Raw genomic sequence first — 13,289 nt, forward strand, 5'->3', positions numbered from 1 at the left:
CCCAGATTCCGCAAAATGGCTTGAAGCCATGAAATCTGAGATGGGATCCATGTATGAGAACAAAGTGTGGACTTTGGTTGACTTGCCCAAAGATCGGCAAGCAATTGAGAATAAATGGATCTTCAAGAGGAAGACGGACGCTGATAGTAGTGTTACTATCTACAAAGCTAGAATTGTCGCAAAAAGGTTTTAGACAAGTTCAAGATGTTGACTACGATGAGAGTTTCTCACTCATATCTATGCTTAAGTCTATCCAAATCATGTTAGCAATTGCCGCATTTTATGAAATCTGGCAAATGGATAAACAAAGCTGCATTCCTTAATGGATTTCTTAAAAAGAGTTGTATATGATGCAACCAGAAGCTTTTGTCAATCCTAAAAGTGTTAACAAAATATGCAAGCTCCAGCGATCCATCTGTGGACTGGTGCAAGCATCTCGGAGTTGGAATATGCGCTTTGATGAGATGATCAAAGTATATAGTTTTATACAGACTTGTGGTGAAGCCTGTATTTACAAGAAAGTGAGTGGGAGCACTACAACATTTCTGACAAGTATATGTGAATGACATATTATTGATTGGAAATAATGTAGAATTATTCTGCAAAGCATAAAGGAGTGTTTGAAAGAAGTTTTTCAAAGAAAGACCTCAACGAAGCTGCTTACATATTAAGCATCAAGATCTATAGTGATAGATCAAGACGCTTGATAAGTTTTTTCAATGAGTACATACCTTGACAAGATTTTGAAGTAGTTTAAAATGGAACAGTCAAAGAAAGAGTTCTTGCCTATGTTGCAAGGTGTGAAATTGAGTAAGACTCAAAGCCAGACCACGGCAGAAGATAGAAAGAGAATGAAAGTCATTCCCTATGCCTCAGCCATAGATTCTATAAAGTATGCCATGCTGTGTACCAGATCTGTTGTATACCCTACACTGTGTTAAGCGAGGGAATACAATAATGATCTAGGAAGTAGATCACTGGACAGCGGTCAAAATTATCCTTAGTGAAATAAGGATATGTTCCTCGATTATGGACATAACAAAAGGTTCATCGTAAAGGGTTACGTCGATACAAATTATTGACACCGATCTGGATGACTCTAAGTCTCGATCTAGATACATATTGAAAGTGGGAGCAATTAGCTAGAGTAGCTCCGTGTAGAGCATTGTTGACATAGATATTTGCAAAATACTTACGGATCTGAATATAACAGACTCGTTGACTAAAATTGTCTCACAAGCAAAACATGATCACACCTTAGTACTCTTTGGGTGTTAATCACATAGCGATGTGAACTAGATTACTGACTCTAGTAAACCCTTTGGGTGTTGGTCACATATCGATGTGAACTATGGGTGTTAACCACATAAAGATGTGAACTATTGATGTTAGATCACATGGCGATGTGAACTAGATTATTGACTCTAGTGCAAGTGGGAGACTGAAGGAAATATGCCCTAGAGGCAATAATAAAGTTATTATTTATTTCCTTATTTCATGATAAATGTTTATTATTCATGCTAGAATTGTATTAACCGGAAACATAATACTTGTGTGAATACATAGACAAACTAAACGTCACTAGTATGCCTCTACTTGACTAGCTCGTTGATCGAAGATGGTTATGTTTCCTAACCATAGACATGTGTTGTCATTTGATTAACGGGATCACATCATTAGGAGAATGATGTGATTGACATGACCCATTCCATTAGCTTAGCACCCGATCGTTTAGTATGTTGCTATTGCTTTCTTCATGACTTATACATGTTCCTATGACTATGAGATTATGCAACTCCCGTTTGCCGGAGGAACACTTTGTGTGCTACCAAACGTCACAACGGAACTGGGTGATTATAAAGGAGCTCTACAGGTGTCTCCAAAGGTACATGTTGGGTTGGCGTATTTCGAGATTAGGATTTGTCACTCCGATTGTCGGAGAGGTATCTCTGGGCCCTCTCGGTAATGCACATCACATAAGCCTTGCAAGCATTGCAACTAATGAGTTAGTTGCGAGATGATGTATTACGAAACGAGTAAAGAGACTTGCCGGTAACGAGATTGAACTAGGTATTGAGATACCGATGATCGAATCTCGGGCAAGTAACATACCGATGACAAAGGGAACAACGTATGTTGTTATGCGGTCTGACCGATAAAGATCTTCGTAGAATATGTGGGAGCCAATATGAGCATCCAGGTTCCGCTATTGGTTATTGACTGGAGACGTGTCTCGGTCATGTCTACATTATTATCGAACCCGTAGGGTCCGCACGCTTAAGGTTTCGATGACAGTTATATTAGGAGTTTACGAGTTTTGATGTACCGAAGGAGTTCTGAGTCCCGGATGAGATCGGGGACATGACGAGGAGTCTCGAAATGGTCGAGACGTAAAGATCGATATATTGGACGACTATATTCGGACATCGGAAAGGTTCCGAGTGGTTCGGGTATTTTTCGGAGTACTGGAGAGTTACGGGAATACAGGGGAAGAAGTATATGGGCCTTATTGGGCTTTAGGGGAGAGGGAGAGGCAGGCTGCGCGCCCCCCCATTTACTAGTCTGAATTGGACTAGGGGGAGGGGCGGCGCCCCCTCCTTCCTTCTCTTCCCTCTTCCCCTTCCTTGTCTCCTACTCCTACTACTTGGAAGGACTCCTAGTTGTACTAGGAAAGGGGGAATCCTACTCCCGGTGGGAGTAGGACTCCCCTAGGGCGCACCATAGAGAGGGCCGGCCCTCCCCTCCTCCACTCCTTTATATACGGGGGCAGGGGGCACCCCATAGAGACAAGTTGATCTTCGTGATCGTTCTCTTAGCCGTGTGCGGTGCCCCCCTCCACCATAATCCTCGATAATATTGTAGCGGTGCTCAGGCGAAGCCCTGCGATGGTAGAACATCAAGATCGTCACCACGTCATCGTGCTGACAGAACTCTTCCCCGACACTTTGCTGGATTGGAGTCCGGGGATCGTCATCGAGCTGAACGTGTGCTAGAACTCGGAGGTGTCGTAGTTTCGGTGCTTGATCGGTCGGGCCGTGAAGACGTACGACTACATCAACCGCGTTGTGCTAACGCTTCCGCTTTCGGTCTACGAGGGTACGTAGACAACACTCTCCCCTCTCGTTTCTATGCATCACCATGATCTTGCGTGTGCGTAGGAAATTTTTGAAATTACTACGTTCCCCAACAACAAGCCCAACGGAAAGAATAGTGTCAAACACAATACCGACTTTAAGAAGAAGGGTAATAAGACCTTCAAGAAGAACAAGAAGGATGGGGGCTGCTTTACTTGTGGTTCGGTTGAACATTGGGCCAACAAGTGCCCAAACAAGTTTAAGAAGTCAAGACAGGACTCCAAGTCTGTCAACATGATTATGGGCAACAATGAGAATGGTGCATCTCGGTACGATAATTTATTTACTGTTTTTTAGTGTTTCAGCCCACCGATTGGTGGGTGGACACAGGTGCAGGTGTTCATGTGTGTGCTGACATTTCATTGTTCACTTCTTACCAGGTCACAGGACACAGGTCCGTATTGATGGGGGGTGGTGCGAGTGCTTCCGTTCATGGTGTTGGCACGGTCGATCTGAAGTGTACTTCGGGAAGGATCGTGCAGCTGAAGAACGTGCAGCATGTCCCCGCCATCAAGAAGAACCTCGTTGGTGGGTCCCTTCTATGTAGAGAAGGGTTTAAGTTGGTCTTCGAGTCTAATATATTAGTTGTTACTAAATATGGACTATTTGTTGGAAAAGGTTATGAGAGCGGAGGGATGTTCCGCCTTTCCCTCGTAGATTTTTGTAATAAAGTCGTGAACCATATTCATTTGAGTGCTAATGAACCTGAAGTTTGGCATTCACGTCTTTGTCACATTAGTTTCGGTGTTATGACGCGGCTAGCTAAGTTGGATTTAATCCTGAGTTTCACTTTAGCCAAAGGTTATAAGTGCCTTTCATGTGTGCAAGCTAAGCAACCTTGCAAGCCTCACAAGGCCGCGGAGGAGAGACACTTGGCACCATTAGAACTCATACATTCTGATCTTTGTGAGATGAATGGTGTGTTGACTAAAGGTGGAAAGAAATAGTTCATGACATTGATAGATGATTCCACTAGATTTTGCTATGTGTATCTGTTAAATACTAAAGATTAGGCTCTACACTACTTTAAAATCTATAAGGCAGACATTGAGAATCAACTTGAAAAGAAAATTAAACGAGTCTGATCAGATCGTGGTGGAGAGTACTTCTCGAGTGAGTTTGATTTCTTTTGTGTGGAACACGACATTATTCATGAGAGGACGCCTCCCTATTCACCCCAGTCAAACGGGGTTGCCGAGCAGAAAAACCATACTCTAACTGATTTGGTTAACGCCAAGTTAGATACACCGGGTTTATCCAAGGCATGGTGGGGGGAGGCTATATTGACGACATGTCATGTCCTGAATGAAGTTCCAACAAATGATAATGAGATCACTCCCTATGAGAAATGGGCAAAGAGAAGGACAACACTCTCGTACTTGCGTACTTGGGGTTGTTTGGCAAAAGTCAATGTGCAGATCCCCGAAAAGCGTAAGCTTGGACCAAAAACTGTGGACTGCGTTAATTTGGGCTACGCTAAGAACAATGTTGGCTATAGATTTCTAGTAGTGAAATCTGAGGTACCTGACCAGAAGGTCGGTACAATTATGGAGTCTAAGGATGCTACATTCTTCAAGGATATTTTTCCTATGAGAGATATGCAAAGCACTTCTAGACAGGAATCCGAGGACACACCTAAGCCTGCCGTTCCTATGAAATATTATGAACAAACACATGATGAAAATCCTGAGGAGGATGACGAGGAAACCCTTGGCAGGGGTAAGAGACAAAATACTGCAAAGACCTTTGGTGATGATTTCTTCGTGTACTTCGTGGATGATACTCCCACTTCTATTTCAGAAGCGTATGCCTCTCCAGAAGCTGATTACTGGAAGGATGCAGTTCGTAACGAGATGGATTCCATCATGGCTAACGGGACATGGGATATCACCGAATGTCCCTATGGTTGCAAACCATCATGATGTAAGTGGGTGTTCAAAAAGAAGCTTAGGCCTGATGGTACGATTGAAAAGTACAAGGCTAGGCTTGTGGCCAAGGGCTATGACCAGAAAGAAGAGAAAGATTTCTTAGATACTTATTCACCTGTGGCCAGACTGACCACCATTCGAGTATTACTGTCGTTGGCGGCCTCACATGGTCTTCTCTTCCACCAGATGGATGTTAAGGTGGCTTTTTTGAATGGAGAGCTAAACGAGGAAATCTACATGCAATAGCCAGATGGCTTTGTGATGGATGGTCAGGAGAGAAAGGTGTGTAGGTTGCTAAAATCTTTATATGGCCCGAAACAAGCACCTAAGCAATTGCATGACAGATTTAATACAACTCTGACATTTGTTGGCTTCGTTATTAATGAAGCTGCCAAATGTGTATACTATCGCCATCGTGGGGGCGTAGGAGTTATACTGTGCTAGTATGTTGATGACATACAGATATTCGGAACCAACCTGAAAGTCATTGAGGAGTTCAAGTCGTTTCTATCTCAGAACTTTGAGATGAAAGACCTTGGTGTGGCTGATGTTATCTTGAACATCAAGCTACTGAGAGATGATGTCGTTGGGATTACACTTCTACAATCCCATTATGTTGAGAAGGTGTTGAGTTGTTTTGGATATTCGGACAACACACCATCTCAAACACCATATGATCCTAGCGTGTCGATTCAAAAATTCGAAGGCACGGCTAAAGATCAATTGAGATACTCTCAAATTGCTGGTTCACTCATGTACCTAGCGAGCGCAACGAGGCCTAACATCACATTTGTTGTGAGCAAACTGAGCCGATTTGTTTCCAAACCTGGTGATGTACATTGACATGCTATTGAAAGAGTTATGTGTTATCTGAAAGGTACTATGAACTATGGACTTCACTATACCAGATACCCGTCAGTACTTGAAGGGTACAGTGATGCGAATTGGATCTCTGATGCTGATGAGATGAGGCTACAACTGGGTATATGTTTACTCTTGGAGGTCGCGCTGTTTCCTGGAAGTTTTGCAAGAAAACGATCTTAACAAGATCGACAATGGAAGCAGAATTAACAGCATTAGACACATTTGGTGTCGAAGCAGGATGGCTTCGAGATCTTTTGATGGACTTGCCATTGGTTGATAAACCGATTCTGGCTATCCTTATGAACTATGACAATCAGACTGTCATCACCAAGGTGAAGAGTTCAAAGGACAACATGAAGTCCAACAAACACATAAGAATGGGATTAAAAGCTGTTAGAAAATTAAGAAACTCTGGAGTGATAGCGTTGGAGTATGTCCATACGGCTAAGAATCTGGCAGATCCCTTTACAAAAGGGCTAGCACGTGTTGTGATAGATAGTGCATCGAGGGGGATGGGTATGAGACCCACATGAGTTGCCATGGTGGTAACCCAACCTATGTGATCGGAGATCCCGTGAAGTAGGACCTGGGAAAACAAGCCAGTGGCGAACTGAGGAGAGTAACTATACTAGCCCACTCCGTTGGAGATGCAATACTCTCAATACTGTATGGTAGGATGATTATTGTCTTAATGTGTTCCAAAGCTTATGTAAGCAAGATGCTATCCTACAGAGCGATATTTGGAGGAACACACCTATATGAGCCCGACTGCTGGTCACGGTCTATGAGATTGGGGTGATTTTGAAGGAAATATGCCCGAGAGGCAATAATAAAGTTGTTATTTTATATTTCCTTATTCATGATAAAAGTTTATTATTCATGCTAGAATTGTATTGATCGGAAATTTAAATACATGTGTGAATACATAAACAAATACCGTGTCCCTACTGAGCCTCTACTAGACTAGCTCGTTGATCAAAGATGGTTAAGGTTTCCTAACCATAGACATGTGTTGTCATTTGATAACGGGATCACATCATTAGGAGAATGATGTGATGGACAAGACCCATCCGTTAGCTTAGCATATTGATCGTTCAGTTTATTGCTATTGCTTTCTTCATGTCAAATACATATTCCTTTGACTATGAGATTATGCAACTCCTGGATACTGGAGGAATACCTTGTGTGCTATCAAACGTCACAACGTAACTGGGTGATCATTAAGATTTTCTACACGTATCTCCGAAGGTGTTTGTTGAGTTAGGCCGATAGAGCAAGGCTTTTGTTAATTGCAATTCCTCTCATTATCAATCAACATGAACATTTCCTTATATCCGAATTATTTCTTGAAATTTGTTAACAACTTTGAAATTTCAAATTATGTATAAAAATTTTGTGAACATGCACACTTTTTCCAAAATTGTTAATAAATTCCCAAATATTGATGTTGTACACAGATTGCAAGCCACATACTTTCTGTAACGTTTATCAAAATTTTTAAACAGAAATAGTTTGCATTTATGAACAAAATTCAAAATTGAATTTTTTTGAAATTCCTAAACATTTATATAATTTGTAAAAAATATTTGAAAACAATAACATTTTTTGGTATTCCAAAAATATTTAAAATTTTAAAACAGGCTTTAAAATGAATAATAAAGTTCAAAAATAAAAATGAAATTAAAGAAAAACAAAAAAATATAATAGAAAAAAATGCGCTTAGGCCTTGCCCAACCGGGCGACTGCATCGCTTCCATCGGGTATCTGTTGGGCCGGGCCAAGCATTCACTGATTTGTAAAAATTTCATCAATTCTGAAAAATAATGTTTATAATTTTTTTAAATTACGGGCTTCTTAAAAATGTTTGTAAAAGTTGAAAAGAGTTCCTGGGTATGGAAAAAAGTTCATGAATTTGAGAACAATGTTTGCAAATTTAAGAAAATCTTCACTAATTTAAATGGAAAAAAGTTCGAGTAGGCCGTTTGGGTTGGGCGGCTGGTTCTGTCTCACGTTACCTTTTTATAAATGGACCAGGTTCTTTCTAGGGCCTTGTATCACCATTCCAAGGCACCATGCAAGTTTTTTGCTTTCAACAATTCTGCATTTTCAAATAATGTTCGTGCTTTCAAAATGTGTTTGGAATTTAGAAAACAATCCTGTATTCATTTTTTACACAAACACACAAGATGTTCACGTAAATTCAAAATAAATTGGTTTTAAAATTTTGTTCATATTTTCTGATTTTTACTTGAAATTTCAAATTTCGTAGTGTGTGCCAAGATCACTACAGAGGTAGTATGTGCCAAGATGAAGCATCAACGATGCGAGTCTTTCCTAAGGACAAAACACTTGAAAACAAGAAAATTCATGTCTTATATCTGACTATCCATGAAATATACATTTAGTGCCATGAGATGCCTCCACTATAATCCGCACCATTAATGTTTGATCTGTTGGCCTAGAATAGTTTTTCTATTCTTGCACCACATGTACAGATTATATGCTAGTCACTCCCAATAAATCGAAGCTACAAGGGACACAACTACAAAAAACTGAAAAAGATACACAATAATGTATCCTAATACGGTAATATCTAATTTCCTCTATATGACTAAACGAGACAATACGACACACCCTCTTTGCACTCTGTATATCATCACTCAATCTATCTATAGGCAGTAATGCCCAAGAAAAGGCAAATGAACCGAGCCAATCCACAAGCACCCGTCCCTTTCCTCCAGTTCACTGATGGATCCAAACATCTTCCTCGCCGCGTCATGCACGATTACCTCTTCCAACACCTTCCCCTCCTCGCTGACCCTCAACGCAATCACCTGACTTCCAAACCGGCTCAGGAACGCCATGACACGCTGCACGCGTTGGGGTGGCAGCTTCATGACCAACCTCCTCAACCACGGGAAAGAGGTGGACCACTCGGCGATCTTACCTCGCTTGCCATGGAGGCCGACCCAGAAGCCGCCTCTCGGGCTCGCCTTGATGTTGTCTGGGAAGCCCGGTAGTTGCACGAGTTCCTCGAGGGTTGAGGCCTTGGGTGTCTTGAGCCAGTATCGGTGGATCTTGCAAGTTGTGGTCTCGGCGAGGAGAAGGTGGGATCCGTCTTCACTCATGAGAAGGCCGTTGGGGAATGCCAGGCCGTCGACCAAGACTTGAACCTCCTTGGTGTTAGGGTCATATTTGAGCAATCTGCCAGTGGCGTCACCGGATATGACAATGTTCAAGAACTGCCTGCAAATGAAATACAAGCCTCACTCGTTAGGTTAACTAGTAGTACTACAAATAACGATGCTTGTGTGTTTGGAATGTGAGAATTTGTCCTGATTCGTGCGGATATTCATGCACTTAAAATATGCCTAAAACTTCACCAAAGTAAGCAGAAGAACTGAAGGGGATGGCGTTACCTTCTGTGGAACCTCGTGCTGGTCTCGGTGAAGTAGACAACTCCAGTTTCCTGGTCAATCTCGACGCCGTTGGCGAAGCTGAAGGGGCTCCCAGGCTGTCCAGGCCCAATCAGCCTTGAAACGTTATCCCCGGGGCTGACCACTCTCAGCCCAAAATAAGAATCTGCGACGTACAACTCCCCAGTTTTATTGTTGAACTTGAGGCCCAGCGGGCGCCCACACTCGTGCTCCTTCATCGGGTCCTGGGATCCTCTGCAACTATCCAATCTGCAGACCACACAATTGATCAGCTTTAGTCAAACCAAATATGCTTAGCGTTAGCTATCTCGCCTTGATGTTAAGTAAATGCGGATGATGTTGATACTCAGCACTATTTCGCTTTCTCTAGGCCCATAAACTTTAATTTAGTGCTGCATTAGGAGCAGCAAAAAAAAATGATCATCCCGAGAAGATCGGCGTAGTTAAGATGTCAAAGTTCATTCGTGTAGTAGGGCATGTACAATGGTTGATAAGACAATCTTATCTTAAGTCTTGCATGTAATTTAGATATGACAAAAAAGCATGTTCTACAATGGGTCATCTCTTAGCCTTATCTCCAATAACTAGCTATTCCTAAAAATATGGTGAGACATATTATGCTAAGAGATCACCTCTTGCCTTCTCTTAAATAAGAGAAGACAAGCTTTTTTTTATAATTTCTCTCTCCTCCAGCTCATCATTTATCCTACATGGCATTGCTAAGATAGAACCATTGTACATGCCCGTAGTTCCTTTCTGACAAAATAAAAACGAGTTTCTCTCTGACGGTTGCAAGTTGCAACTAACCTGAAATTTAAAGGTTGTCGTGTTGTTACTCGTCCCCTACATTCTCATCAGAATGCAAACATACCAGACTACAGTACTACACACGTGATACACACGCAGTACTTTGTTGTTCTACCAGTCATGATTTATGGGGGTACGCTAGCTATCTGAATTTCTGACATGATCGGATCAAGATGTTGCTTAAAAGCAGTGTAGATAAATCGTTTTATTGTTATAAGAAGATATTTCCAAATTCAGGAGAAGTGTATAATTTCAAGGGATGTGATCGTCTGTTTTTGCTTTCTTGTCAGAAATGACATTTTGGATTCTCTGCAGGTACAATTCTCTGTGTATCTACGTTAATCGCCTCTGGCCTCCATTTTTGAAAAGAAAATTCGCATGTGATCCACGATATAGTAGGAGCATCTATCTGTCCTGTCAGTAGTCAGTCGCCCCGGGAAAAATCTGGATCCAATTGGTAGTTTGCCACGGGTGTCGGAGACAGGACAGGGAGGGTAGCTACGTCAGACGGTGATTGCCTTTTTGCCTTGTGGTGAAGAAGATAACAACAGTGCAGCATTTGGTTGCTTGTCCGCGCGTGGAGCCATCCACAATTCTGTCTCCGGCGGGTAGCGCGGCAAAAGCAGGAGCAGCCATACTGTGACGTGACACCATTACCAAACGATTTAGCTAACCAGCGGTTCTAATTAATCGTAGTCGCCGTAGTAGTACGTAGTACAACGTCGGTTTCCGATCGAGCGGCGTGCCGTCCGTCAATCAGAGAGTTAATTATAGTCGAAGGAATGAACTGACACCTCTACTGAGTTGATCAGAACTGGATCGCGCAAAGCACCATCACTGAACTGCTAATTCGTCTACTTTGAGGAGGATCATGCAACCCATGCAGATGCAGTATGGAATCGGAGAAGCAAGGAGACACGGTAGTGCGAAGGCTTACAGCTCTGGCGCGGCGGCGGAGGAGTGGTCGACCCAGCGGCCCTCCTCCGGGAGCCACCGGATGACCCTCCCGTCCGACACGCCCGCGTAGGGGCCCTCGCCGCCCACGCCGAACGCCACGCTCTCCGGCCCCGCGGCGCCGCCGTCCACGGGGATCAGCTCCACGTCGCGTATCTCCACCACCTCCCGCACGTCGCCGTGCAGTGGCGATGACGACAGGAGCGCCGCCGCCAGCGCCAGCGCCACGGCGACCGCCACGAGCCTGCAGCTGACGGTCATCATGTGGTCGCGAGCCACGTACGCGGCGATACCACGATCGATGGAACGCGGGGGAATATAGATGACGCCGGGCGACAAGGGCTTATATATGGCCGCCTGACACGGCGACGGCCACGCTAGTTTGAACGGATTTAAAGGGAAGGGATGAGACCTGGAGTCCTACGCGTCGTATTCGTACACGATGCAGTATAGTATGTCTGGTGCTCTGGTCTCGTCTCGTCGTCTTTCGTGTATGGCACTCCCTTGGCAGGTGGGACGGACGGTGGTCACGGTGCCCAGATTCCTAGAGGAGACGACGAGACTTCGGTGGCGCGCACGTCACTTATCCCCGGAGACGCGGGGAGCACACACGCATGACACACACCCAAACCCATGTCACTTTCGTGCAATTGAGTAAAGTCTGATTTAATCCTGAGGTCGGAAAGCTCGCCCGTAAATGAATCCTCACCTTCAAATCTCTCTAAATAGGCTTTAGTCCCATTTTATATAAAAAGCAACAACCATAAAAGTACAAAGGCGGATAATGCAAGATGATGGTGTAGCCCTCTTATAAAGCCGATCCCATGATGATCAGATAACGCAGAACGCACGCGACCACGCTACCGGCAAAGAGCACACCAAGATCTGAACACAGCCCACGTGATGACCTAGCACACCTAAGATCCACGACAATGCCCCCAAGAGACCACTACCGAGTCCACAGTGGACAAAGGTCTTCACCCTTAGCCCTGACACGAAGAGAAGAACCACGACGACGTCTTCAAGAAGAGCGTGACACCCATAGTCTTTCGCTCGGCAAGTCACCCGTTCCACAACGAGTCAGCCAGGACGAAAGTGACCAGGTCAGATCCCAAGATCCGGACCAGGGCGTCACCCGAGGACAGAGAGCGTGCGCGAGCCACCCACCGCAACACCTCTCGCCGCCCACACAAACCAGAAGGAGAACCACCACCGCCGCGATGATGCCCGCCGGAGAGCAACCATGCGCACCGCCATCTGAGGCCGCCGCCCCGGCATCCCTGTCGCCATACACCATACACCGCTCATTTCATAATGCACTCAACCACAATAGGAAAAGCAGAGGCACCCCATCTACTCCTAGCCTGACATCAGTCACCGAGTCTGGGTAGGCACCTTCATCGTAGGAGGCACCCACGCCCGCATCTCCAGCCAATCCCGATGGACCGGGGAGGGGGGGAGGGGGGGGGGGACACAACTTCATGATTGCCGACGACCGTCGACAAGCAAGCCCCAAGCCCTCGGCCCAAGCGAGCTCGCACGACGCCTTGTCCGTGGTCACCGACGTGAATGCACGGACCGACGCAACGATACCACGACCGCCACCATCGACCACCTTACCCACGAGGAGAGCACGAGCACCACCCGCGAGCAAAACCCTGGTCAAGTTTGACCTCACCTACCCGAAGCACAAGCTTCGATCCGCCCCGACCCCCTATCTGACCCGCCCGAGCACAAACCCAAGATCTGGACTTCCCCTGTTGTGCATGCGGCCGGCACCACCGGCACCCGCCCAACAACCCGCGCACCGTTGATACAAACCCCGAAGAAGGTGGTCGGCAGCATCACCATGCGCTGCCTGCCGAACCACGGTGCCGCATGCTGGTGCACCATTAGCATTGTCAGCTCCTGCATAGACCCGCTCCACCTTGTGATACCACCATGGATCCGGCCGACCCCGAGCTAGGCAGAGTCCCAGCCAAGCGTCGCCACCACGGATGGGAGCACCAGCACCCGCCCTCCCCACCAATGCCAAGGCAACACGTCGCACCACCACCACCCTCCAGGGCTACCGGATGGAACACTGGCGCCAACAACCACTACCATCGATCAGATCTGGGCAAGTGATGCCAGATCTGCCACCAGCTTGACCCCAACCCGTGCCC

At 45.2% G+C, this 13,289-nt stretch overlaps 1 protein-coding gene across 1 annotated transcript; it reads right to left on the bottom strand.

Moving 5' to 3' along the window:
* Positions 1–8,275: 8,275 nt before the first annotated feature.
* LOC125508675 (protein STRICTOSIDINE SYNTHASE-LIKE 10) lies at positions 8,276–11,507 on the bottom strand. The gene is made up of 3 exons (XM_048673441.2): positions 11,108–11,507; positions 9,346–9,612; positions 8,276–9,172 (listed from the first exon to the last, which is right to left on the bottom strand). The coding sequence occupies exons 1-3, from the start codon at positions 11,386–11,388 to the stop codon at positions 8,596–8,598; spliced, it is 1,125 nt and encodes a 374-aa protein (XP_048529398.1). The 5' UTR covers positions 11,389–11,507; the 3' UTR covers positions 8,276–8,595.
* Positions 11,508–13,289: the final 1,782 nt, after the last annotated feature.

The sequence above is a fragment of the Triticum urartu genome, chromosome 5A (genome assembly GCF_056163025.1).
Source record: "Triticum urartu cultivar PI428250 chromosome 5A, HENAU_Tu73, whole genome shotgun sequence".
Lineage (NCBI taxonomy): Eukaryota > Viridiplantae > Streptophyta > Magnoliopsida > Poales > Poaceae > Triticum > Triticum urartu.

Excerpts from the sequence above, each read along its gene's own strand:
- LOC125508675 (XM_048673441.2), bottom strand. The coding sequence starts at position 11,388 with ATGATGACCGTCAGCTGCAGGCTCGTGGCGGTCGCCGTGGCGCTGGCG. Across the intron at positions 9,613-11,107 it reads TCCGCCGCCGCGCCAGAGCT|ATTGGATAGTTGCAGAGGAT; the intron begins GTAAGCCTTCGC and ends TGTGGTCTGCAG. Across the intron at positions 9,173-9,345 it reads AGCACGAGGTTCCACAGAAG|GCAGTTCTTGAACATTGTCA; the intron begins GTAACGCCATCC and ends TTTCATTTGCAG.